General features: G+C 34.6%; 1 protein-coding gene and 1 non-coding gene across 4 annotated transcripts in view; both read right to left on the reverse strand.

Annotated features, from left to right (window-relative positions):
- Nucleotides 1-27,840, reverse strand: part of IPO7 (importin 7) — a 47,252-nt gene that overhangs the window by 7,743 nt on the left and 11,669 nt on the right. For all 3 annotated transcript variants that reach the window (XM_057552331.1, XM_057552330.1, XM_007172791.2), the window contains 18 exons: nt 24,254-24,335; nt 21,105-21,258; nt 19,692-19,850; nt 16,101-16,257; nt 14,455-14,544; nt 12,144-12,238; nt 11,937-12,021; nt 9,594-9,728; nt 8,849-8,948; nt 8,013-8,089; nt 7,506-7,622; nt 4,991-5,080; nt 4,415-4,580; nt 4,061-4,221; nt 2,836-2,964; nt 1,190-1,256; nt 981-1,106; nt 368-465 (listed from right to left, as the gene is read on the reverse strand). In XM_057552331.1, coding sequence (XP_057408314.1) covers nt 368-465; nt 981-1,106; nt 1,190-1,256; nt 2,836-2,964; nt 4,061-4,221; nt 4,415-4,580; nt 4,991-5,080; nt 7,506-7,622; nt 8,013-8,089; nt 8,849-8,948; nt 9,594-9,728; nt 11,937-12,021; nt 12,144-12,238; nt 14,455-14,544; nt 16,101-16,257; nt 19,692-19,850; nt 21,105-21,258; nt 24,254-24,335 — 2,088 coding nt within the window. The remainder of the gene's footprint in view (nt 1-367; nt 466-980; nt 1,107-1,189; nt 1,257-2,835; nt 2,965-4,060; nt 4,222-4,414; nt 4,581-4,990; nt 5,081-7,505; nt 7,623-8,012; nt 8,090-8,848; nt 8,949-9,593; nt 9,729-11,936; nt 12,022-12,143; nt 12,239-14,454; nt 14,545-16,100; nt 16,258-19,691; nt 19,851-21,104; nt 21,259-24,253; nt 24,336-27,840) is intronic.
- Nucleotides 4,664-4,847, reverse strand: LOC114236544 (small nucleolar RNA SNORA23). The gene has a single exon (XR_003622480.1). It is a non-coding gene; the product is annotated as a small nucleolar RNA SNORA23 (small nucleolar RNA).

The following is a 27,840-nucleotide window of genomic DNA, read 5'->3' on the forward strand; positions in this document are numbered from 1 at the left end:
AATAAGAAGCCCGCACACTGCAACAAAGAGTAGCCCCAGCTCGCCCCAACTAGAGAAAGCCCAAACGCAGCAGCGAAGACCCAACACAGCCATAAATAAATAAATAAATTTATTTAAAAAACCCCAAACCCAAACATTTATAACTCCAATTAAATGTCAGAGGGCAGACATAAAACAAATACTTGTCAAAGCCATTACTGAGAGATCTAGAAATCAAAGCCATTTTCCGTTTATAACTCTTAAAGCCCTTATTCTGTCAGACCCATATGATAATATGTTCACCATAATGTGGTACCACGTCTCTTCACAACTTTGTACTTTTTATAGCACCAGCCTCACATGCTTATATTAACTAAAAGTGACCTACCTTTTTGCACATACTGTATATCATTTCAAGGTACTTGGTATCAGACAGAAGTGTGTCTGTATCAACTGTTACATAATTATGAAGCAGAGGCATCATATCTGTATTAATAAAAAGCATCAGTTAAGTATCTTTACTAACATATATGCTGTGTTTCTGAAAAAATCTCAGAAAAAAAAATCAAGTCTGAATGTTCTGTCCCTAAAGTTCACTTTTAATTATTTAGAATTAAACATAAAAATGAGGCTATTATTAAAGTGCATTCCTTCATATTTAGTAGTTAAAGATTATACAAAGAAGACTGACAGGGGGCAGAAGGTAAGAATGTGTGTTAAAGAAAAAAATCTCAAGTGATAACTAAATCAAAATGTATAATGGAAGACTGACGGGGCAGAAGGTTAAGAATATGTGTTAAAGAAAAAAATCTCAAGTGATAACTAAATCAAAATGTATAATGGAAATCAATGGTACGGGTCATCTTTGAGCACTAATTGCTACTGATAGCTTATCCAAACAACAAAACTCTTAGAATATTCAAGTTTGTATTCAAGTGATACACTAAAATTGAGTACAAATGGGGAGGAATCCTCAGTATTTCTATGATGACTTGACTTACCTGTAAAGTAATCAAAGCCATCTTGCTGAAAAACCTCAAATACCAGAGGTAGTAGCTGCCACATCTGTGGAGACACTTGTTGACATGTCAAACTATGTGCTAAAGAGAAGATCTCTTCGTAGAATTCTAAAAGAGAATACTGAATCATTAGGACAATGCTTGCTCATATGAAATAGTAGTGTATTCTTAACACAATCAGAGGTATATACCTAAGACATGCTGTTGTAAAACAGTTCCAATGACCTGTAAGCAGATTCCTTCAAGCTGCTGGGTTATCTAAAAGAGAAGAAAAAAATCATATGAAATTGTAGCACACTGAATGAATTATTAAATAATGTATAATAATTCAATGCATTTCAATGTAAAGTCAATATTGTGAACAAATTAATATTTTAAACCTTTGTTTCAAAATGACTCATATTATGAAATTGTGAATCAACATGGGTATGAAATTTAATGAAATACCATTACAATGAGACAAAGAAAGAACATGCATAGTTTACCTATAAAGAAAAAAAAATTTCCTGGAAAAATGCAAGTAAGTGTGAGAATAAAGGAGCCACATCATTCTGCAGAGACTAACATCTTTTTGTGTGTAAACATAGATTAATTCAGGCCAGATATAATTGAGTGTAATTGAGATGTAAATCAGTAGCTTACTGAAAAATTATTTAAAATAAGGCACTATTCCTACCACTCCCAATAATTTTTAAGCCACCTCCATTTATGTAATAGTAAGCTAGGCCCCCAAGTCATACAAGATAGACAGAAAATACAAACTCCCCTTTTGTCAGTATGGTCCTCAATTGGATCCCAAATCCCTGAAAGTCATCAGAATGTTTAAAAAGTGGGGGAGAGGAAATGAGATAAAATTTACTAATCAGATATAGAAGCAGGATATCCATTTCGAATACAAATACTCAATACATCTTCAGCTCTTCAAATATAGTAAACAATTGATTTGTTAACCATAAGGTAGCTATAGGATTCCTCATGGCTTCTAGCTAGCTCCAATTATAATCTACAAAAAAAAAGTTTACTGAAAATCTCATGTTGCAAAAGGCAGTTTGTAGATAATCTGAAAACATGATTTATGGATTTAAATATCTGCATTGTAATTATAAACAAATTTAGAACAATGCTTACTTCTAAGGCAAGGAAGCAGGGAAATGAGATTAAGAAGTGGTGCCCTAATGGTTTCAATTACATCTATCTGAAACTTCTTCTTACTGGAAGTCTAAGCACATACCATGGAATGTTAAAAATCTAATAAATTTAGGTGGTGGGTAAGGGGTACTGGTTAGTTTTCTATGTTTTTTACTCTTTTCTGTATGTTTTAAATAATTCCACTTTTAAAATTCATGATTACAATTCGCTTACCTTTCCAAAAGACAACAGTAAAAGAAGAAAACTAGGAAGATGATGGTGATGGTTGCACAACAATGTGAATGTACTTCATACCATTGAAATGTACACCTAAAAATGGTTAAGGTGGTATATGTTATATGTATTATACCCTAACTAAAAAAAATTTTTATTAAAAAGGAAAACTAGGAAGAATATGTTTTCCTAGGAATCACCATAATTTTGGATCTGAAAAGGTAACCCTAAGAGGGAGCCAAAACCCAGAGCCTTGAGGTAAAGACACCGTGATACAAATACCTCCTTCCTATTCCTTTTAAAATATTTGTAAGGTACCTACGCAAGCGTACTAGTTAAAAGATAGCAAAATCAGGGTATGTGAGAAGATGACCAGAGAATAGATAAGTCAGAGCCCTCCAAAAAGCATAGAACAGTTGATGAAGAATGGCTTGACATTCCCTAAAACCTTTACAACACTGGATCATTTTCTTACTTCTTTATGATCTTCAACTACACTAAGAAGTGTGTCGATGGTATTCAGGATTCCCATAGCAGTAACTGCTTTGTCATCACTTCCTTCTTCATCTGGCCCAGTCTGGATTACTTGATTAAATGTCATTGCCTACATTCAAGAGAATGTAATTAAGGTTTGCCATTAAAGCAGTAGAAACACGTTTTTGTCTAAAACTTTTAATTTTTAAAATGTTCTCACTGGGACAGCACAACCGATCAGCATTTCCAAATCAATTAATATTATTTAAGAGCTTGGGCTCTATAATCAATGGTACTGCTCTGCCACTTACTAGGTCACCTTAAACAGATTACTTGACCTCTTTTTCCTGACATCTCCATAGATACTGTGAGGCAAGGCATAGAAAGTGCTTAATATTATGAATATTTTTATTTAAATTACTGGCTAACATTTGACAATGCTCAAATACTAGTCATCAAATAATGGTCATCAAGGTTTTTGTTGCCATTGAATTCAATCATTTTGAAAAATTCTAAGCAAAGTTATTAGTTATGAGGAGTCATAATAATCAGCTTTTTATAATGCAATATACTTTTAATGAACACTACTATATTTATCCAAATGTCTTTACCCACTTCAAAATCAGCTGTTAAAAATATCCACAGCAAATACCAAGAGTTAGATTCTTCAAACCTCAGTATTTAGCAAGAATATAAACTGCACCAAGTAAACCACTGTATAGAGAATATGAATGGATAATTGTTGGGTACATGTCCATATTTTCTATTACCCTTAAATAATTTACATCGTTAATTCTCAGAAGTTCAGGGCTATGTACAATAGACAAAGGTCAACTATGAAATAACTATTTACACAAATTTCACTTTAAAAATCTACTTATAACTATTATCTCTATCTTTCAGTTGGTCCAAAGCATTCCAGGAAACCACACAAACAAGGTAGTCATGATGCAATGTGAGTACAAGTAAACAGCTCTGCATTGTAGAGGCATACAGCTCAGGTGTGAATCTCAGACCCACCCCTTCTAATTTGGGCAAATTACTTAACCTTTTTATACCTCACATTTTTTCTCAGTATAGGAATATTCCTCACATAGGATTGTGTGAGAATTAAATGAGTTAAAATATATATCAAGGGCTTAGAATGGTGCCTGACATACAGAAGCTCTGTGGAAATATTTACTGTAATCTAAGTAATGCATAAATGACTGGTTCAAATAACATACCAAATGTTGTGTCATTTCTACTGCAATAGGAGTAACTTCTTCACTATACTCGCAGATCATTTTCTGAATTACATTGGTAAGATCATCATTTTCTGTTTCTCTTATAATATGAAGAAGAGCCTGCATGACAGGTCTGATGAATGGTGTGATGTATTCTTTAGCTGTAAGAGAAAGAGAAAAAAACTTTTGGCCAAAACAGCTAAAACTCCTTAAAACCTGGCACAACATATACCAAAGAGTAAACAAGAAATCGTTTCAAATAAAAAGGAAGACAATGTATCAAGTTTCTAGGATTATGCCTTGTACAATTATGTGTAAGCACATTGCACTATTTTTGATATATAAATCCTTTACCTTTCTCTTGATTGCTGATCAGCACTTGAAGTGCAATGGCAGCTTCCACTTTAACAGGCATTTCCCTATCATCAATCAGACATCTTCGTGTCAGCTCTAGGGCTGTTTGCAGGTTCTGGTCACTTTTGAACTTCACTTCACAAAAATAGTGAAGGACCCAGCAAGCCTTTTTTAAAAAAAATGCAGTGAGTTACTATAAGTATCTTACATTAAATTCCACCATGTGACAATATCTCTAGTGTCAAAGTTCTATGTGTGGGAATTTGGAGGCTGGCCAGTGGTAGATATGTCCAAAGACACAACACTCGACCAGTACTATGATCCCAACTTACTCTTTGGCTACATGATGTTTGTGTGGATAGCAAGATCTGAATGCAAAACACAGACAGACACTGCTATCAGACACAGATGAAAACTATGCACACATTATGAGCAGCCATTTAAAGACTTACACGAAAGTCTAGATTAAAACATGGCTTTAAAGTGAACATTTAAAAGTTTCCATACAAAAGTCCACATAAGCAGTTATTCATTACTAGACATAAATGTGTAAATCAATACAGCTTTAAAACATACCCTCGCTCTCATGTAGCCTAGTTCACTGCTGAAGAGAGGGAATACATGATTCTGCAACATATATTCCATCTGATCTTTGTAGATCTTTTTCTGTAAAAATAAAGTTCCAAATACAATCATCTCAAATGCCAAATAGATACACAAGTTTTAAAAATGACTACTGATGTTAATATAAAACTATTATAGTGAAAGAACCTCTCTGGAAAGGTTCTAAATGAACAATACAACATAGATTGAGAAATATCCTGCTCTCAGGGTAATAATCTGGATATCTAAAGATACTCCTGTGAATCTTAAAATAGGATATTTTCTAAACGGTAACAAGTTTTTAAGAAGAGTTCCTTGAATTGCATATTAAATCAACATTAAAAACTGACAACACTTAAAAAAACGAAAGTGACTAATGAGACATGATAACTAAATGCAACGTGGGATTCTGGACTGGATCAGGGACCAAACAAAAAAGGACATTAGTGGGAAATCTTATAAAATGTGAAAGGGGTCTGTAGATTAGTTAATAGTATCATATCAATATTAATTTCCTGGTTTTGAGAATTGCGGCATGGCTATCTAATATGTTAACATTAGAAGAAGTTGGGTGAAGAGTAATGGGAACTATTTTTGCAAATTTTCTCTAAGTATAAAATTTAAAAATATAAAGGTAAAACAAAAACCTGAACGTGCGAAGAGAACACACTCAAGACTCCCAGACACAACAAATAACCACGTAATTTACCCTTTATAAATGAAGAGAAGAATGGGTGGACAGATATAGAAAAGCTGAGAGATACACAAAATATACCGACAAATTAATGGTGATGAATTCAGTGGAGGATCATATGCAGCAAGGTTTCTGGGAGTAGGATGAACTGTGTCTAAATATTTACTTACACCTTGAAATAGTTATCATTTATTAACTTTAAAGTGAAAACAAATTTCAGACCTTATGAAGTCAGATGAAATGTGTACAATTAAGGTGAGGTTTCTAAACATATATCTAATCCAGTCAGTCATTCTTTACCAGAAAATGTGTGCCACAAAAGCATGATGTTCCTAGGCTGTGAAGGGATATATTCATGTTTACAAATTTCCTTAAAGATCAATTTTCTGAGAAGAAAAAAACACTACTTTACAATTGTCTTGCAACATGAAAAGAAGATAACTCATATGCAAAAAGAATTACCTTCAGCACAAGCAACAGCAAAAAAGTATAGAGGACATTATTTCAAAATCAAATTAAATGTGTACTTCAAAGGACGTTATCAAGAAAGTGAAAAGATAATCCACAGAATGGCAGAAAATACTTGCAAACCACAAACAGCTGATCTTTGAATAACGAGGGGGTTGGGGTGCTGACCCTCTGCGCAGTTGAAAATCTGCATTACATTTGCAATTTGACCTGCATATCTGTGATTCCGCATCTGCAGATTCAACCAACTGCATATCATGTAGTTCTGTAGTATTTATTGTTGGAAAAAAATCCACGTGTTAAGTGGACCCAAAAACAGTTCAAACCTGTGTTGTTGAAAGGTCAACTGTATATGAAAAGTTTCTAGTATTTAAAATATATAAAGAACTCTAACAATTCAACAATAAAAAGACAAATAACCCAATATAAAAATTTACAAAAAGTTTGAATAGAAATTTCTCCAAAGAAGATATACAGTGGACAATAAGCACATAAAAAGATTCTCAACATCATTAGCTATTAGGGAAATGTAAACCACAATGAGAGTACCATTTGACACCAACTGGGATGGCTGTAATTTAAAAAGACAGATAGTAAGAAGTGTTGGTGAGGACATAGAAACTGGAACCCTCACACAGTGCTAATGAATATATAAAATGGTACAGCCACTTTGGAAAACAGTCTAGCAGTTTCTCAAAATATGACCAGCAATTAGACTCCTAGGTATGTATTACCCAAGAGAAATGAAAATGTATGTCCACAAAAAAATGTGTACAGAAATGTTCATAGCTCCATTGTTAATAATAACCAAAAAGTAGAAACAAATGCCCACTTACTGATGAATGGATAAATAAAACGCAGCGTATCAATACAATGGAATATTATCTGGCAATAAAAAAAGAATGAAGACTGACACATACTGTAACATGGATGAACTCTGAAAATATGCTAAGTCAAAGAAGCCACTCAGAAAGGACCACATGTTTTATCATTCCATTTATATGAAGTGCCCAGAATACGCAAATCCACAGAGGAGACAAAAAATAGATTAGGGCTAGGGCTGGGAGATTTGGGAGAAAATGGGGAGTGACTGATAAAAGGGTTTCTTTTAGGGATGACGAAAACGCTTTGGAATTAAGAGTTGACGGTTGCACAGCTCCTTGAATATAAGAAAAACCACTGAATTGTACACTTTAAATGGGCAAACCATATGGTATGTGAATTGTGCCTCAATTCTGTTTTATCTCAACTGTTGTCATTAAAACAAACTAATTGTGCTTGCGCGTGCGTGCGCGCGCGCACACACACACACACACACAGAAATACCTTCAGAAGTATTTCAGCTAAAGAGCCAATCATATGCAGGGCTCCATCTTTTTTTCGAGGATCAGCATTTGGTTCTGTAAGAATCTGGTAGCAAAATCCCATAGTCTTTTGTAGTACCTAGATTAAAAGAGAAAAGTAATGCTTTATTGGATATCCGAACAACCCTTTAAAAACATTGACGACAAAATGACCTATATGGCTACCATTAAAAACTAAATGTTCGGGATTAGCAGATACATACTATTATATACAGAATGAATAAACAACAAGGTCCTACTGTATAGCACAGGGAAATCTATTCAATATCCTGTGATAAATTATAGTGGAAAAGAATATGAAAAAGAATGTTATGTATACGTGTAACTGAATCACTATGCTGTACAGCAGAAATTACCATTGTAAATCAACTACACTTCAATAAAATAAATTTAAAAAAAAAACCCAAGTGTATATCTGAACATATTTTAAGTATTAAAGCAAAAGTTATCCACATATTAAATAACCTACCTCTTTCCTCTTACTACAAGCTGTAAACAAAAGTGTCTGGGCAGCAGTGGTAGGAGAGATGAAATCCTCAAACACATCTATAGAATAAATTTAAAATTAATACAGAAAATAGTAATTTCAATTTTTTCAACAAACATTTTCAAGTAATTTACAAATGATGCTCTGTAACAACAACAAAAAAGGACCTTAAATTTTTGCTAAATCTTCACAGAAGATGAGCATGAAAACAAACCCAGATCCCCATATAACTTTGCAAAAGCCTAATTCCTTGTCTTTCCTGTACAAATTAAATCTTAATCCATCAATTTCTCCCAATGATTATTTTCTTTCATACAAAACCCCACTACTGAATTTTCACAATGGGGTCACAAAAGTACAAACGACTGAAAGTACATAAGATCTTAGTACGAAGAAGGACTAATACTCAACATTAGCCAAATTACAATTCTTTAGTCCCATGCAGACTCCAGCTTCCAGTATGCGTTGTCTCCATTTCCACACACATGATGACTGACATGGAATCCAAAAGTATAGTTTAGACACTTAGTGTTTAAGGTGTAACCTTGAATTTCTAACAGTTTTGGCATGTGCCAGAAGCATATTCAATAATCATAACTACTAACACTACTGTATTTGTGTCTGCTAAAAATGAAGATAATCATTCTCAAATGCCAAAACTAATGAATAGCTTCCTGAAAGTCTAAACAATGAATAAATTGCATTAAAACAACAGAAGATTTTTCAGTTCCTAAGATAAGGCCTTAATATTCAAGGTTTACTATATACAAATTTAACTACCGACATACTTTGCTTCTAAAAAAGCGAAAATTCCTTACCAAACTTCATGCGTATATATTCATAGGGGTCTTCTTGCCAAAGTTCCTCATCAGCATCTGTATAGCACATCAATGGAAAAATAACATCTTGGATAATGCCCTGTAATTTAAAAGTTAAGATAAGTTGGTCTTCAAATTTAAACTTTCAAATTTCCGTTAAGTGCTAAAACAAAAGTAACTCTCCAGTTTGTGTTTTAAAGCTTAACATCAAATTTCAGTAAAGCATTTAATGCATTTTCAGATCGACTATCAATGTACATATTCTCACCCTCTGTGCGACGAGTCATTATAAGACATGTGTACATAGGTAGCAATTAAGTATTCTGAGAAAATGCAATGTGAAATTTTAGTCCATCAAACCCTACAGTTCTAAATAAAGCAAATAAATTACACTGGAAATAGTACATAAGCAAATTAGCCTCAAAAGTAATTTGGTGAAATAGTCCTTTGCTTATTCCAAATTACACGATGTTAACTAATCATGTTAAACTAATCATGATCCAACAGTAAGAACTTAAAGGCAAATTTTAAGATAACAGTCTCAGATTAAAAAATAATCTGAATATCCACAATATACCTTTTATAAAGTTTATCAGGATGTTGCATCATTTTCCTAATGTACAATTACCAGAACTAGACTAAGTAACACAGGTCAACAAAAAAATGCACTTTTTCAACCTTTTTGGTAATTAATGTTATTTCTATTATATTTTCTAGAAAAACAGTTCAGATAGAAAATTATTACTTGTATATGAGGCTTCAGATTCTTCCAGGTGAGAGCATGAGAAACTCCTTGATTAATATAATTTAATGTCTGTTGTAAAACTCGAGGAGCCATATATTGCTTCTCCTTGTACTGATATAACACTTTCAATAAAACCTTTGAAAAAAAAATTTTGATCAAAAAACAAAGTTTAAATAGAAAGTTTAACCACTTACAAGCTAGCAAAAACATCTGACACTTCTTACCCAGGTCATTATCATAAAATAACCACCATATTCTTTTAAAAAGAAAGTAATTTTTTAAATTATATATTGGAGAACCATATTTATTCCCAAAGTATTTAAAATAAACAAATTGAAGTAACACTGTGTGTCAAAGGACTAGTTTCTGATTAAGTATAAAAAGAAGAGAAAACCATATGCTACTTGTGGAACATACCACAATATTCTGAGACAGCACTATATTGTTAAAATCAGCTTCTAGGCAAATCTTACCCAAACCATTCACCTACTTATTTAATGTCTTCCAAGAGTTCTAATGTAGCTTCATACTTGAGAATAGCAGTTGTCAAAATATGGTCCACAGACCTCTCAGAGGGTCTGACAGGTCAAAACTATTTTCATAATAATGCTAAAACATTATTTGCCCTTTTTGCTGTGTTGGCATTTGCATCGATGGTACAAAAGCAGTGATGGTAAAACTTCAGGTTCCTAACATGAATCAAAGGAGTGGCACTAAAGTGTACTAGCAGTCATCATATTCTTTACAGCCACATAATCGCAGAATAAACTTTGCTTAGGAATGTCCTTAGTGAACCAGAAATATAAATATTAATAAATGGGAAGTATACATATAGCACTTCTGCTACATACCAAAGTACGATGGTTGGAAGAAAAGCTGAAATAGTAGTTTTTCCCACCAAATATCATAAGCATGAAAGAAAAACTGATAGACAAATTATGATGATTTAGACTTGTGTGTGTGGCAGATTTTTTTCTCAAAAATGAACAAAATGAGCCTCTCACTTCAAGGAAACTGATAATATGTTACTGGTGTTAAAATTTGAGCTTTCAAGCAAAACTAGAATTCTCAAAATCTTACACCCACCACTTAGATCCACTTGACAGCTTTCCAATATTTAAAGACAGTTATGAGATCAGTGGTGATATTAATGACTGTAATTTTTTAAAACTACATAAGGAAATCTATAAACATTTAGAAAATCGGCATAGACTCAATAAGTCAACATTTTCCAATGACCAGGGCAGGATATTACAAAATCACATATGGATAAAAGACCCATTCAAAGTGCAATGGATGTTAATGTAACAAGATGAAATGTTTATTGTTACAGTTTCAAACTCTAAATTACAATTAACCTTTAAGAAACTACCATTGCCAAATGTTGTTGTGATATCAAAAATTTCCCCAATTATATGAGAAGTATATTAAAAGTCTTTCCTTTTCCAACTTCTTATCTTTGAGACCAAATTATCTTTATTTACTTCCATTAAAACAAATTGAAACAGAATGAATACGGAGGTAGACGGGTATACAGCTGCCTTTTATTAAGGCAGACATTAAAGATATTAGTAAAAATGTGTAACAATGCCATTTCCTCCTGCTAAAAAATTTTCATTTTGGAAAACAATTATTTTTAACAAAAACATGTATTCTGGGCTTCCCTGATGGCGTAGTGGTTAAGAATCTGCCTGCCAATGCAGGAGACACGGGTTCGAGCCCTGGTCCGGGAAGATCCCACATGCCGCGGAGCAACTAAGCCTGTGCGCCACAACTACTGAGCCTGCGCTCTAGAGCCCATGAGCCACAACTACTGAGCCCGCGCGCCACAACTACTGAAGCCTGCGCGCCTAGAGTGCGTGCTCCGCAACAAAAGAAGCCACCGCAATGAGAAGCCTGTGCACCACAACGAAGAGTAGCCCCTGCTCACCACAACTAGAGAAAGCCCACGTGCAGCGAGGAAGACCCGACGCAGCCAATACATACATACATACATATATACATAAATAAATTTATAAAAAAAAACAAAACAGAACATGTATTCTGTTAATATGTAATAGGTTTGTTATTTTAAAATAAATTAATACCATTAAATTTAGTTTCAATTTTTAATACAGTAAATACCACAAGGTATAACCCACATAAATGGAAGGTTGTCGATGTTATCAATAATTTAAGAGTATAAGGAGGTCCTGAGACCATAACATTTGAGAACTACTACAGTGTTCAAAATGTTAAAGTCTGCTACATGCAATCTTTGAATGCCAAAGAAACTAGAAATAAGCAAGACAAATTAACATTATAGTGTCATGTTTCTACTTGGAAAAATTATCTTAGACTTACTTGTTGGACACCAACAGCAAATGCCTTCAGAAATACTTCAGCAAATTCATTATACTCCTTGGAAACATTGCCAGGGCTTCCATATCTAAAAGAACATTCAAATGCCCATCATGTCTTCATAATGCTTTATATCAGCACTTATAAAAAAAAAAAAACAAATTCTTGAAAAAAATAAACTCAAATTATCATATATTGAGAAATGTGTACCTTTCAAAAAGCCTTGCTAAGATATGTAAAGCCCACTTCTTACATTTCCACCATGGTAACTCAGGTCTATCATCTTCTTCAACTTGAAGTGTTTCCTTTAAAGAGACATTTATTTAATGATAGACAATACAATCTAAAAAGAATAGTGTGAGTTCAGAACAGACTCACAAAAACATGAATTCTCCTCCAATGATGGCATTTCATAATAAAAGGCTAGAACAGGAAAAGTATTAACCCTTATTTAAATATAAGAGGCACTTCACTTCACTACTTAGTTACAAAGGACATGCTTTCTCAAAGTCTTATGAAAGTTTAAACTCAAACATTTTAGTCAAGATCCAAATAATATAAATCAAGGTCATGGCAAGTAGCTTAATTAAAACTAGTATAGTTCAAATCTAAAGGGCATGAGAAACTTCATTTTAGAAATCTAGTTTCAAAAATATTAGTATACATACATAAATATATATGTATGAGAATGTTCATTTATAAAACCATTTGTAACAGAGAAAAACTGCCAAGAACTAAACATTCATTAACAAGGGGATGTTTAATTATGCAACATCCATTAAAAGAATGAATTGGTTCATTATATATTGACCTAAGATATCCATGACATATTTTTAAGTTAAGACAGAGAAATGAGACTGTGGAACTACCAAAACTCCCATACACTGCCAGTGAGAGCAGTGGTAAAACCACTTTGGAAGTTATTTATAAAGTTAGACATATACATTCATAGCAGCCTTATTTGTAATCTTAAAATCTTAAAACCACCCAGATGTCCATCAACTTGTAAATAAATAAACTGTAGTACATCCATACAATGGGGTACTACTTGTCAATAAAAAAGAACAAACTACCATAGCACAACATGAATATATCGTAATATTAAGCAAAAGAAGGTAGATACAAAAAATTACCTTTTTATTAGATTTTAGAACAGGTAAAGTTAATCTATGGTGCTAGAAATGAGAATGGTGATGGTAGGGATGACCAGACCCAGCCACCAGCCAACATTCTAGGTGATGGTTACTCGGGTGAATATGACTCTCATAACTCACTGAACTGTTTACTTATATGTGCATGTTTATGATTACAAATTATACCAAAAAAGCTGCAGAATATAAGTATGAAAACTCTTAAAGCTGTATTTTACACCTATTAAATGTGTACAGAAAATAACACATCAAACTAGTTTCCCATGGAATGCAAGAAATGTCCTATTTATTTCTTCTGCATTTTTTTTTAAATAAAAATTTGAGCAATAAACTATAAAACAGGAGGCTGGTCTCACTTATCTCACTAATAAAATTATGTTGGATAAATTACACAACCCTTCCATGTCTCTGTTTAAAATAAATTCAGAAGGAATTATTTTGAGGATTAAATAAGCAAGGTATATAAAAGTACTTAAAACACACTAGGGATTCAGGAATTGTAAATTTCCTACCTCTCTAGAAAACTAGATAATAAAGAAAAATTGTGGTTATTTTAAAAATTGTTATTATATGTGGAAAAAATAACATAGTTGGACAATTTTGTATGTACTACTGCAAACCGCTGAATTGTACACTTTAAAATAGTAAATTTTACGGTATTTGAGTTATAGCTCTATGAAGTTGTTATTTAAAAAGCAAGTAATATAACTAACTACAAAGTTTGACCAACTCGTAAATCAAGTTCTACCCCTGTTCACGCACGTCTGACAAATTATTAGGCTAAAATCCAGCTATGGGTTCTTTGTTCCTTTTTGAGATATAACTGATATTGAACATTGTTATTAGTTTAAGGTATAAACATAATGATTTGACATATGTATATACTATGAAATGACTACCACAGTTTAAGTTTCAGAAGACGGTGAAAAGGTACAAACTTCCCGTTGTAAGATAAGTAAGTCCTGGGGATGTAATGTAAACATGGTGTCTATAGTTAAAAATACTATATTGTTTATCTGAAGGTTGCTAAGAGAATAGATCTTAAAAGTTCTCACTACAAGAAAAAAAATTTCTAACTATGTCAGGTGACATATGTTATGAACTCAATTAAAAACTGAAGAAACAGAATTAGGATGGAATAAACAAAGATATAATACAAGCACTTAATAATATACAAAATAACCCTTTACAATTTTTCACTTATTATATTCACATATGTAAACAAATGAAATGGTGTCTCTTTATCTAGAAAAATCTGCATCACAAATAATATAAATTCACAAAGAATGTTTTAGGAAATATCAGTTAAAATTCTCAAAAGGTAACTAAATACTTAAGCTTAGTGATATAAGAAATACACAGAGACTCACATTAGGTACATCCCTGTTCACAACAGTCTTTAAAATTTCTATCCATTCTGTCAGGTTCTGTTGGTTTATCAGCTCCAGTGGTAGTGTATACTAAATTAAAATCAAGAATCAATATTTTAAAATCCTTACAAAAGAAAATCCAACTTCCTTTTACTCTTCACAAAACCTACAAAAAGTACTTCATTCAATCCACATTTCCTCTTTCAGTACATAGGCAAATTTCTCATCTGGCTGATTTGGTTAGTTATGTACAATGGTGAACTGTGGCAGTGATAGTGGGCATCCTTGTCATATTCCCAAATTACTGGGAATGTATCTGATTTTCACCATGAGGTATATTTATTGTGATTTCTAGTGAACATTTTTTATCAAGGTAAGGAAATTTCTATTCCAGGATTCTTAAGTATTTTTGTTTTGTTTTTTTTAAAGCAGAAATGGTTATTAAATTTTATCAAATACTTTATCTGGCATCCTTAACGATTGTTTACAGGTCTCTCTTTTCATGTAATATAAAAGTTAATCACAAAAACTGGTTTTTTACTCTTGATCCATTCCTGTGTTCCTGGGATAAATCACATCACTTAATAGGCTCACAACATCAATATCCTATTTAGGATTTTAGGACCTCTATTTTCACAAAGGAGACAGTACTATATTTTGATTTCAAGGTATGCTAGTCTCAAAAAATTAGTTGGGTCCTATGCCCTAGAATAATTTATAAAAATAACTTATTTTTATAATCTAGAAGTTGTGATCCTACCAGTTAGAGGGAAAAACAATTAAAAAACAGTATATTGTCTATCCAAATCACTTTTTAAAAAATTATATTAAGAAGCCATTAGAAAGATATTAGATTATCTTTAAAGATCTAGCAAGGGCATGAAAAATCCAACCAAACAATGGAGTGAGTCAGTTATAATAATCTTAGTGGAAATAGTCACAGGTCTATTTAAATGAGATTTAAACAAAAATAAGTAATGGCATGAATTGAACCAAAGGTCCTGGTAGATGAGATGAATCTTTCTTTGGCTATGTGGCACAAAAAGAGCCAGAATTTTAATCCTAATCAAAAACTCTGTTTCATAAGTAATTACAGTCCACTGAGACTACAGACACAACCATTTCTTTAGTGGGATCTCTTATCCCAGGAAGATTTAGAACAATATACAAAGATAATAAGGCCCATTACAGTGTGCCAGTCAAGCCCACAGTATTAGTATTTTTGTGTCAAGCTTAGGAATAGGTTTTGCAAATACTGGGACAATCTATGTATATTTGGCATAACAGAGCACACGTTAGATGTAAACTCTACTCCAGTAACTGATTTTCAGACTTGTGAATTCTTAAGGTGAAAGACATAAGAAAATTTTACTCATTTTGTAAATAGTATTAGATGGTTTAAGAGAACTTAAGATTGCCCACTTATAATTTAACATTTATTAGAGCTATTTGTGTATTTGGGAAAGTATGCTTGGTTAGACTTTAAAGTATTTGTAATTTTGGCAATTTATATTTGACTAGCAATTTATCCACTTAATGTAGATTTTCAAGTGAAATTATTTTTCAGATGCTGAAATTCTTTATCACTGTTCAAGGTGGCAAATGATAGACTGACTTTACGTATAAAAACTACAATATAAAATTACCTGAACAAGAGCATAGAAGATCTTGAAAATCTGTTTCTGGATGAGGACAGATTGATCAGACTGATCAGAAAGAAGCTGGATAAAACGGTCCTTTAGAACTGGCAGGAAATGTTGCATTGCTGCTACCAATGGACTCCGTTCCTCTGGTTTCTTATACCTTTGGGTAGGAATACAAACTAATTCTGTGAGAATTTATTCACAATTTTATATATATAGATAGATAGGTAGGTAGATAAGTATATATATCTATATATATATCTATTATATATATATTTATCTCATATACATATGAGATATAAATTTAAACTACTTGTCTGTTCATACAAATATAAGCAAATACTTTCTAAGCAATTTTATATTCCTAGAAAGAAGAAAAATCTACTATGGAATCAAACCACAGGCAAAAAGCAACTTGGAAAAAACCTCAAATAATAGTGTCTAAAATTTACTGAGCATTTATTATGAGGTAAATAATCTTCAAGGCCTCATTAGCATTCCCACTTCCATAGTTGAGGAAACTGAGGCACAGAGAAGTTAAGTATCTTTCCCAGTATAGACATCTAGGTATGAACCTCGGCAGATTCAGGATCTGCCCTTTAACCACCTCACTATGCTATCTGTAACTGTGAATACTGATATAACTGAGGACCTACAACGATTTGGCTTTTAAACATTAGCAGCTGATCAATATAAAATTGATTACATATAACCATCCTTAAGTAATTTACATACAAAGAGCATTAAGGCAGAAGTGGCATCTATAAAGCAGAAAATATTCTATTTCTAAAAGCACTATTAATCAGAAGTTCTTTGGTAACCTTTTGGCAACAAAACCTAACCTCAACAGGCTATTTATGATCTCTACCCCATTTGGAGTGAATATTCACATATTTTATGTCAGATATAATAATAATATGTTTGATCCCTGGGTACTGGTACATAGGAGTGTACTATGTGAACCTTGTTACCTTTCTAAAATCTGAAAAATCCTGAATTCTGAATCACATTTTGCTCCAAGGATATGAGTAAAGAATAGCTAATTGAGACATTCCCCCATAGAGATTCCTTAGCATTTTAACACTATTGTTAAAAAGTCTGTTGCCTTTTTTTTTTTAATTTTTAAATAATTGATTTTCCCTACCAGACTCCAGTTTTATCTACCAGTAGCCTTTCTGAAGGGAGAAAATGTATCTAAGAATTGAATATCTTAGCACAGTTTTAAAAGGTAGACACTCTTAAAAGACTGGATTGCTTTTTCCTACTGGGAGAAATGAGAAGCAAAGTAAATTGCCAAGAATAAAAAACACCAAGAGAAATGTTCACGCTAATAATGACTGAGATTATTAAACAATTAACTGACAGACTTCTAAATATTATTTAATGTGCTGAGAAATTACACTTAGCATACATTTTAAAAGGTTACCTGTACATTTCTTTGAGTCAATAAAATAACAATTTACAAAAGGAAGCCACTTGCACTCTCCAATCTGATTAGACAAACTATATTAATTACTGACAATATTATCTTTTAACAATAAAGGTGAGGACTATATTATATTATGCACCTCTCTCCATTATCCAACCCAGGTGATCACCCACATTAAGAGGGTCTGAATACCCATTCCATGTTAGATATTCTTCTCTCCTACCTCCTTCTCTACACTGAGTAGTGGACTGGAAGTTGGGTGGTACCATATCCAAACCAATGGGTATGAAAGTAATTTATGCAAGGAAACAAATACTATTCCATACGACCTGAAAGTTCCTGAAAGCGTGAAAATGTGACACTAATAAAAGCCTAGGGAGCGATCAAGATGGTGGAGGAGTAGGACGTGGAGCTCACCTCCTCCCACCAATAAAAGTCTACAACCACAAGGCTACAGTGTGTCAAACTGGCGAACCATACTCACAGGAATCCTCAAATACTAGCCCATCACTGTTCTGTTAAAAAGAAGTCAACGGTTCATCATGTAAAAGACCACATGCAAATTCCCCATCATGGCATTCAAAACCCTCTTTTAACACAGTCCCAATTTACCAATTCAAAATGATCCCCCTCTACCACCAAAAAAAAAAAGAAGACAAAATGATCCCCAATTTCTCAACAGAAGTTATCCATACCATTTAGTGGTCTCCTCACTACCCACTAAAGACAGTGTCACATTTCCACCTCTGTACCTTTCTTTCTTTGCTCATACTATTCCATGTGGTGTGAGATGCATTCCTCTTCAAATGTTCCTTCTATGCTCCTTCACCTGACAAGCATTTCCTGAGGATCTATGCTCCTGAAGGCCATCACAACTTCCAATTTCTCCATGAATTTTCTTAGAACTGCTTCAGTCCACACAGATCCCTCGTGAACACCCTGTGCTCCACAATCGAACACTAGCTGAAAATGAACTGAAATTCCAACACTGTAGCAGCCTATGTCTCCCATTTTAAAAATCCCTGTCATACTCTCTCCTGCTAAGATTAAGGACAGGAGAGACGAACCTCCTCAATGACAATGACAGCTTATTACTGTTATTCTCTCTCAGTTTAGTCACTCACTTACCAGAACTACAACTGGCACTCTGACAGAGGTTGGAGCAACAGCTGGAACATTCCTTAGCAGGAAGATGGGTAGCTGGTGGGAACACAAGAAAACACCAGTACCAATGCTGTAAATGGTTTATTTCTCTCCTGCTCAGAACAAAAGCAGCAGTTCATCAGCTACTTTGAGTTGGGACCCAAAAAGGGTATTGGAGGCTAACTACAAGTCCCAGAATTAGAGGGCTCACAATGGCATCTGTGTAGCTGTTAGGACTGGAAATAAAGCCAACATCATGGTGTGTGTTCCTCCCTCATAATTTGCTAATATCAAAACTTTCAAGTGCCTACCAATTTCATTACTTTCACCATACACTTAAGAGAAAATCTCTGCAACATTTGGCTTACTACTTTTAGTGCTATACCTCAACTTCCAAGGTTAGATTTTTTTCTGATCCTTAGGCCCAGGTCTAAAATGATCCCTAAATCTTTCTTACTGATACTAATTACTTACATGAACTATAATTTGCTCAAGTATGCCAACACTGAAGCAGATGACTATGAATCCCTCAAACACAATGATTAAAAATGATCATATGAAATTCCAACATATTCTTCTTAAAGAATTAGAGGTAGGTTCTTGAAAGTTCGCAAGAACCCAAATTAAGATAAAAATTCACAGAAAGGCAGAATAAAGAGCTCTAATGATCAATGTACTTTGACCCCCTTCACATCTTAAAAACTTATCTTTAGGCCTTTTATCAGCACAAATTGAGGAGCCTATATTGAGAAGTTAGGGATAACTTGGGTTTTGAACAGGGAAACAGATCATGATTAAGAAAAAAGGGCACAAGGAGTTTCAAAGTTGAATCAACAGAAGAGATTGCAGAATTAAAACAAGAATGCTATTTCAAAAAGAAGACACAATTAAAATCAACATGTAATTCACTAACTTTAGTATGTATACCAAATGAAATTTCAAGATGTTCAAACCAATTAGCTTAAATTTCCCAAGCTTTTTCTACTTCTCAAAACTCTACAGGAATTGAGAGAGATACTTACTCATAATTTTTCACAAGCTGATAGAGGCAAAGAAGAATTCCTAGCCAACATGCACTGTTATCAGACTGAAGGTAAAAGCCAATTTTGTCCACAATGGCAGTCCAACGACTTGGATAATCATGTTTGATGATATGGTGAATGCATGTAGTAAGCTGTACCCTAAAAGTCAAAAATAAACAATAAGAAGGAAGAAATGCTACCTCAAGTTTTGTTAACTCATACAAAGAAAAAGGCTGTTTAGACAAAAATAAATAAGTCACTAAGCAAAAACTGTTACTACTGACTTAAAAGAAACCCAACAAATGTTACAAATGCAAGTGATTTTATTTTTATTTTTCATCCCCATCATCAACTGACAGGTTTCATTTAGAACATCAACTATTCTCATTAAAAATTCTACAAAGGGCTTCCCTGGTGGCGCAGTGGTTGAGAATCTGCCTGCCAATGCAGGGGACACGGGTTCGTGCCCTGGTCTGGGAAGATCCCACATGCCACGGAGCAACTGGGCCCGTGAGCCACAGTTACTGAGCCTGCGCGTCTGGAGCCTGTGCTCCTCAACAAGAGAGGCCGCGATGGTGAGAGGCCCGCGCACCGCGATGAAGAGTGGTCCCCACTTGCCGCAACTAGAGAAAGCCCTCGCACAGAAACGAAGACTCAACACAGTCATAAATAAATAAATAAATAAATAAATAAACGTGAATTTCTTTAAAAAAAAAAAAAATTCTACAAAATCAAGGGTTAGGACAGGAATAAAGATGCATACGTAGACAATGGACTTGAGGACACATGGAGAGGGAAGGGTAACCTGGGACAAAGTGAGAGAGTGGCATGGACTTACATATACTACCAAATGTAAAACAGATAGCTAGTGGGAAGCAGCCGCATAGCACAGGGAGATCAGCTTGGTGCTTTGTGACCACCTAGAGGGGTGGGATAGGGAGGGTGGGAGGGAGACGCAAGAGGGAGGAGATATGGGGATACATGTATACGTATAGCTGATTGACTTTGTCATAAAGTAGAAACTAACACACACTGTAAAGCAATTATACTCCAATAAAGATGTTAAAAAAAAATTCTACAAAATCATACACAACGAGCTTTCAAATATCAAAAGACTATACAATATAAAGTATATGACAGTATTCTATAACTTTCTATACCCCCTTTCATCTGATCATAGTATGTTTCACAAGTTTTACATGAAGTTTAAAGTTTTGGTTTTTAATAAATATAAAATTAAACTGTAGTAAGAAAATAAAACAAAAAAGAATTCTCCTGTAACAGCATTTGTTAAGTTTTGTGCCACAAAAAATGACAGATTTTTATGTTCTGAAAAGATCCCCTCTTCTGCACCCCTCCAAAGCCCACAAATTATATACCTGCACAAAGGTTAAGTTTAAAACATATACATACCTGATGAGCTCAGGAGAGTGGATAATGGCTTCTACAATATTTTCTCGAATACAATGTCGATCTTCTTCTGGAATAGTGTAAGGGGATATATCCCCTGGTGCCGTTTCCCGATCAGGCCAATACTGTGTTATCATATTTTTCAAATAGATAACACCTAAAATATAGATCAATTTGACAAAAGAATGTGAAAGCACTGTAAATATCCCTGTGTCTACACCTCAATTTATTTCTGTCAGACCAAACATTGCTAGGAAAGCTAACCTTTTAAAATCAAAATACTATACTCCATAATTTTAAAAGTTGATAAAACACAAGTTTAATGCTCAGCTACAGTAATCATCCACAAAGTTATTATTAAACATACAGTCTAAGAGAATTCTGCAAACTACAAACAAAATTGTTTTTACAACACATTTATACACAACATTTTTCACCCGTTTTCTGTAGGAAAGCTGTTTTACCAAATCCGCTTTCTAAATGAAGCCTCTAAAAACAAAACCACATACATATACCAATAGTTTCTATAATTAATAACCCTGTTATACAGACTGAATGTTTGTGGCCCCCAAAATTCATACAGAAACCCTAATCCCCAATGTGATGAGGGGATGAGGGCTTTAGTAGGGTGATCAGCTAATGAGGGCTCTGCCCTCACGAATGGGATTAATGCCCTTATAAGAGACCCTAGAGAGCTTCTTCCTCTTCTACCATGCGAGGGCCTATGAACCAGAAAGTAGGTCCTCAGAGACCAAATCTGCAAGTGCCTTAATTCTGGACTTCTCAGCCTCCAGAACTGTGATAAATAAATTTGTTGTTTATAAGCCATCCAGTCTATGGTATTCTCTTAGAGCAGCTCAAAGTGACTAACACACACAAAAGTTGTTATTTTTAATCATAGAAAAATTACAGTATATAAAGATTCTCAGTCAATAAATTTAAGTACTTCAATCATACACCACAATCACACCAATTCAAATTCGTGTTATTTTATGGGAGAATTTGCTCTGTTCAAAAATTACAGATTACTACCTTCTGTCAGTTATCATACTGCCACCTTGCACACTGCTAGTTCCTTCTGTCAGTTATCACACTGCTAGCCTACACATTGCTAGTTAACTCTAACTGAACTAGCTTGGTAATAATGCTTTTTATCCGGACCCCTCCACCCAAATGAGAGAGAAAGAGAATCCTTAAACACAAATGTACAGAATGTATAGGAAAGGGAAATTATTCAAAATTAATTTCTAAATTCTGCAAAACACTGATTCTTCTCTGATTAGTAATTAACACTTACCTAGAGTCTTGTACCTATTCCAACAAGGATAACTGATACAACTATGATTTTTATACTCTACTTTGGTTTACCTTGGAAATTAAAATAATACCCCATCTTACAGCATTTCAAAAAAGATTACAACTACATATTAAAATATCCTTCAACAAAAGCTTTAAGATAAACCACATCTACAGTCAAGAACACTGACTCAGCATGTGGGACTGACATATTTCAGATTAATACTATTTTATTCTTTAGTTCCAAAACAGAACAAAGATAAAAATTAAGACTTGATATAGCCCCTATGTCTTCCAGATATAACCTCTGAGTATTTCTTTCCATCATAATGCACAAAGGAATTGAATATATATACTTATTTGTACACTTTTGATTCAGTATTTTAAAGAGTTTGCTTGAACAAAACACATAAACAAGTGAGAACTGCACTGAAAGAACCTCATGATTCACAGTCTACTCCATCCAGAATGCTTGAGTTCTACTACAAAGACAGAATGAATGCATCTTTCAAAGTCTAGCAGATGAAACCACCATATACCATGTACTACAAAATATCATTCAATTATTACAAGAATGTAATAAATTTTAAAGTAATTATTATATTTTGAAAATTAGGACCAATTTCATAGTTTGGTTGCTTCTGGTTTTGTACATACTAATAAACAACTTTCTAGTAGAATTTAATTTTGCTAATACACATAATCAAGTTTCTAATGTGTTAAGGTCCCTCCTAAATGCCAAATGCTTTCAACATCTTAGTAAAATTTTGAGATTTAAAGGCAAAGATTCTTATCTAAAAAAATAAATGGGAAAATGTTAACTTCATTAGTAAAAAAGAACTGACAGTTAAAATAAACAAAGCGACCTTTTCCTATTTAACTAGAAAATTTTTTTAAAGATTTACTGCTGACCAGGGTCCAGCAAAATTACTGTATTTTATAGGCACAAAAAATGTCCCATTTTTGTGCTACTTATATACCAATTTAAAAAAATCATAAACAACTTACATTCATTCATTCATTTACTGAGTACCTGCAGTGTGTCAGGCAATACCTTAGGCACTGGGAATACAATTGTTAATCAAACAGACCTGAGATTAAATTCCAACAACTGAGAAATGGTTCACTGCATATGGCACATTATTGTAAATTATTTAGCCATTAAAACATAAATTTTAAGATTAACACTATGTAGAGAAAAGGGATGTGCTTACTATACATTAAAGTAAGCAAAAAAAATTTTTTTAACAAAACTGGTGTAGGGAGAAAGAACAGAAAGAAATAACCTCAGAATATAACTGGTTTTTCTAGAATAGTAAGGTTATTGGCACTTTATATTTCCTATAAGAAATACATCTGCAAATAAATTAAACAACAAGCATTAAAGATGTGAATTCCATTATTTTGCAGACTAACAGATGATATCAGGAGCAGTATGCCACATTTTCATAGACTCTGATACTGAGGGAATTACTCAATATTTTGTTGAAACTGGAACTAAGAAACAGTACCTTTTAAATGGTTAAAATAAAATAGTAAAAGCAAACAGCTGGAGGTTTGTATCTTAGAATCATCCATCATGGAAGAAAACAGGGAATATGGAGACTCTTTCAATAAATCCCATCAATTTCTCCTTCCAGCTTCTTTTTTAATTCAGTGAAATATCACATTCCTTTAAACTCTGCCACCAGATATCAAGGCACTTGTGGCAGTTTATAGTAAACACATAGGAGCAAACCAATTTTCAGTGAAGAAAATCACTGAAGGGCCTTCCCAAGATACTTCTGCTATTCAACTACGAACCTTTGAAATGATATTATTTACATACATCCAAGAAAATAATTCAGGAAACTTGCCTGCCTGTCTCACAGGTAAATCCAGTTGTTCCGACATAGTAATCTGAAGCAGTGTTGAAACAAAATTCAGAGACTTGTGTGCCTACAAATAAAAAAATACATTTTAAATTTCTGCAAATAAATATTCTCAGTACTCTATTTCACTGCTTGGCTGGCACAAAAGGCTCTCCTCCACAAGTTGATTCCAGCCTTATTTCCTATCACTCACGTATAAGGAACTCAAAAAATTCAGTAACCTAACTCCTAAAACTTTTGTATGTTTGCATTTGCCTGTGTACCATTGCACTTCTAACCTACACTGGTGGCAGCAGCTCAAAAACAGTGTCTTGGGCTTCCCTGGTGGCGCAGTGGTTGACAATCTGCCTGCCAATGCAGGGGACATGGGTTCGAGCCCTGGTCTGGGAGGATCCCACATGCCGCGGAGCAACTGGGCCCGTGAGCCACAACTACTGAGCCTGCGCGTCTGGAGCCTGTGCTCCGCAACAAGAGAGGCCGCGATAGTGAGAGGCCCGCGCACTGCGATGAAGAGTGGCCCCCGCTTGCCACAACTAGAGAAAGCTCTCGCACCGAAATGAAGACCCAACACAGCCATAAATAAATAAATTAAAAAAAAAACAAAAAAACAAACAAAAAAAACAGTGTCTTATGTGATACCTATTTCCTCAATTCAGTAATAATTTCTCCAGAGACATTCTATTAAGTGGCTAAACAAAAATTAAACGAGTAAACATTAACAGCCTGAGGGGCGGTTTCCAAGGTGCTAATAACATTTCTTTTTTAAAAAAAATTATTTATTTATTAATTTTATTTATTATTATTATTTTTTGGCTGCGTTGGGTCTTTGTTGCTGCGCGCGGGCTTTCTCTAGTTGTGGCAAGCGGGGGCTACTCTGCGTTGCGGTGCGTGGGCTTCTCATTGCGGTGGCTTCTCTTGTTGCGGAGCACGGGCTCTAGAGCACAGGCTCAGTAGTTGTGGTGCACAGGCTTAGTTGCTCCGAGGCATGTGGGATCTTCCCAGACCAGGGCTCGAACTCATCACGTCCCCTGTGTTGGCAGGTGGATTCTTAACCACTGCGCCGCCAGGGAAGCCCAACGTTTTATTTCTTAATACGGCTGTTTTATAAAAGTGTATCCAGTTTGTGAAAATTAATCAACTGTATCCTCACGATCACTTTTCTGTATGCACATTTCAATAGGAAATTTAAATGAAGAGCTTTGAACATACAATAAAAGTAGGATACAAACTATACAATAATTTCGCAAATATATTTACATGAATATACAATGCAACATATACAGAAAACAAGGAAACACACCAAAAATGCTAATAAGTTGTATCTGGGATGGTAAGATTATAGAGGAACTATTCTATACGTTATTTTCTATTATCCAAATTTTATGCTATGATCCTGGGTTACTTTCATTAACAGTACAAAAGTTACTTAATAATTCCTAAATTTGTCATATTTGCTTTTATTAATAAAAAACTGAAATCTCGGGCTTCCCTGGTGGCGCAGTGGTTGAGAATCTGCCTGCTAATGCAGGGGACACGGGTTCGAGCCCTGGTCTGGGAAGATCCCACATGCCACGGAACAGCTGGGCCCGTGAGCCACAGCTACTGAGCCTGCGCGTCTGGAGCCTGTGCCCCGCAACGGGAGGGGCCGCGATAGTGAAAGGCCCGCGCACCGCGATGAAGAGCGGTCCCCGCACCGCAATGAAGAGTGGCCCCCGCTTGCCGCAACTGGAGAAAGCCCTCGCACGAACCGAAGACCCAACACAGCCAAAAATAAAATAAATTAAAAAAAAAAAAAAAAAAAAGGCAATTAAGCATCTAATTGCATGTTCATTGCCAACCTCTTAAAAAAAAAAAAAAAAAAAACTGAAATCTCTTCTTGTATGTGTTCTCATTCCCTCTCTCCCAATATAACCACTTCCTATAATGTTATCTCCTCCTTCCAGCCCCAGTTTTAGTATTTTTCTGCACATGTTCACATGGACACTAGTGATTTTTATTTTAGTTTCTTCCTTACAGATTTTTTTTTCATATCTTTATTGGAGTATAAATGCTTTACAATGTTGTATTAGTTTCTGTTGTCCAACAAAGTGAATCAGCTATATGTATACATACATCGCCATATCCCCTCCTCCCTCTTAAGCCTGCCTCCCACCCTCCCTATCCCATCCCTCTAGGTCATCACAAAGCATCGAGTTGATCTCCCTGTGCTACTCAGCAGCTTCCCACTAGCCATCCATTTTACATTTGGTAGTGTATATATGTCAATGCTACTCTCTCATGCATTCTATAAACACATTCTTAGAAACAGAAAAATTTCCCTTTGGATATAAAAAAATGTCTTTCACATTAGACCCAGAGTGATACTCTGCTCATTCAGTCACTCCAAAAATTATTTACTTAGGTGTTCTTGGTGCAAAACACTATGCGAGGAGCTGAAAATACAAGGTTGAACAAGACAATGAGTCTCCATGACCTCATGGAAACTTAACAGTGAAGGAAAACAAGACAATCAAACAGGTAACTGCCATAAAGTATAATGGAAGAAACAGAAAACACTATGGAAGAATCAAAAGTAGAACCTCCTAACCTAGAAGTAATGCTTAAATTTAAGACCTGGACAGGAGCAGTTAGATGAAGGGGAGGAATTTACCCTTTCCAGTACTCCAAATAAATCTGAACACAGTTAACCATTATCACTTTCTTGAAACACCCTTCCACCTACATAGTTCATACACCACTCTTTCTGGTACCTTCTCAGGCTCCTTTGCTTGTTTCTCATTCTATGTACAAATGCTAGAACATGGTGCAAGAACTCAGTCACAGGCCATCTTTTCTGCTCCCTAGCTGATTTCATCCAACTCCTGTCTTTAAATACTATCTATAAATCAAATATGTCATTTCCAGTCCAGGACACTCTGACAGACCTATTTAACATCCCTACCTTCATTGTCTCACAGGATTCTCAGACTTACTATGTTCAAATCATTTTTTTCCCTAAAAGCTGTGACTCTACTTCCTTGTACCACCTCTCCCAACCCTTGTCATCCCTATCCTCAGTTATTCATGTCTGAAAACTGAATGTCATCTTTAATACTTGCCTCTTTTTTACCCCAATACAATATATCAGGCCCTATCAATTCTATATACAAAACGCTTGTATAATTATTATATCCACTTTCTCCATTCCCATTAACACCAACATAGTCCAAGTGACTATCATTTCTCTTAATGCAACCATCTGCCCTCCCAACCATTCTCTATTTAGCAGCCAATAATCTTTAAAATTGTAAACTAATCCCCTTTAACCAAACCTTTTAACAGTTTCTACTCTATCTCCTAAAGCCTAAAAGGCCCTGTGTTATCTTGCTCCTGCCTATATCTTCAGCCTCATTTAAAGAAACCTTCTCGGGGCTTCCCTGGTGGCGCAGTGGTTAAGAATCCGCCTGCCAATGCAGGGGACACGGGTTCGAGCCCTGGTCTGGGAAGATCCCACATGCCGCGGAGCAACTGGGCCCGTGAGCCACAACTACTGAGCCTATGCGTCTGGAGCCTGTGCTCCGCAACAGGAGAGG

This window comes from Balaenoptera acutorostrata, chromosome 9 (assembly GCF_949987535.1).
Source record: "Balaenoptera acutorostrata chromosome 9, mBalAcu1.1, whole genome shotgun sequence".
Classification (NCBI taxonomy): Eukaryota; Metazoa; Chordata; class Mammalia; order Artiodactyla; family Balaenopteridae; genus Balaenoptera; species Balaenoptera acutorostrata.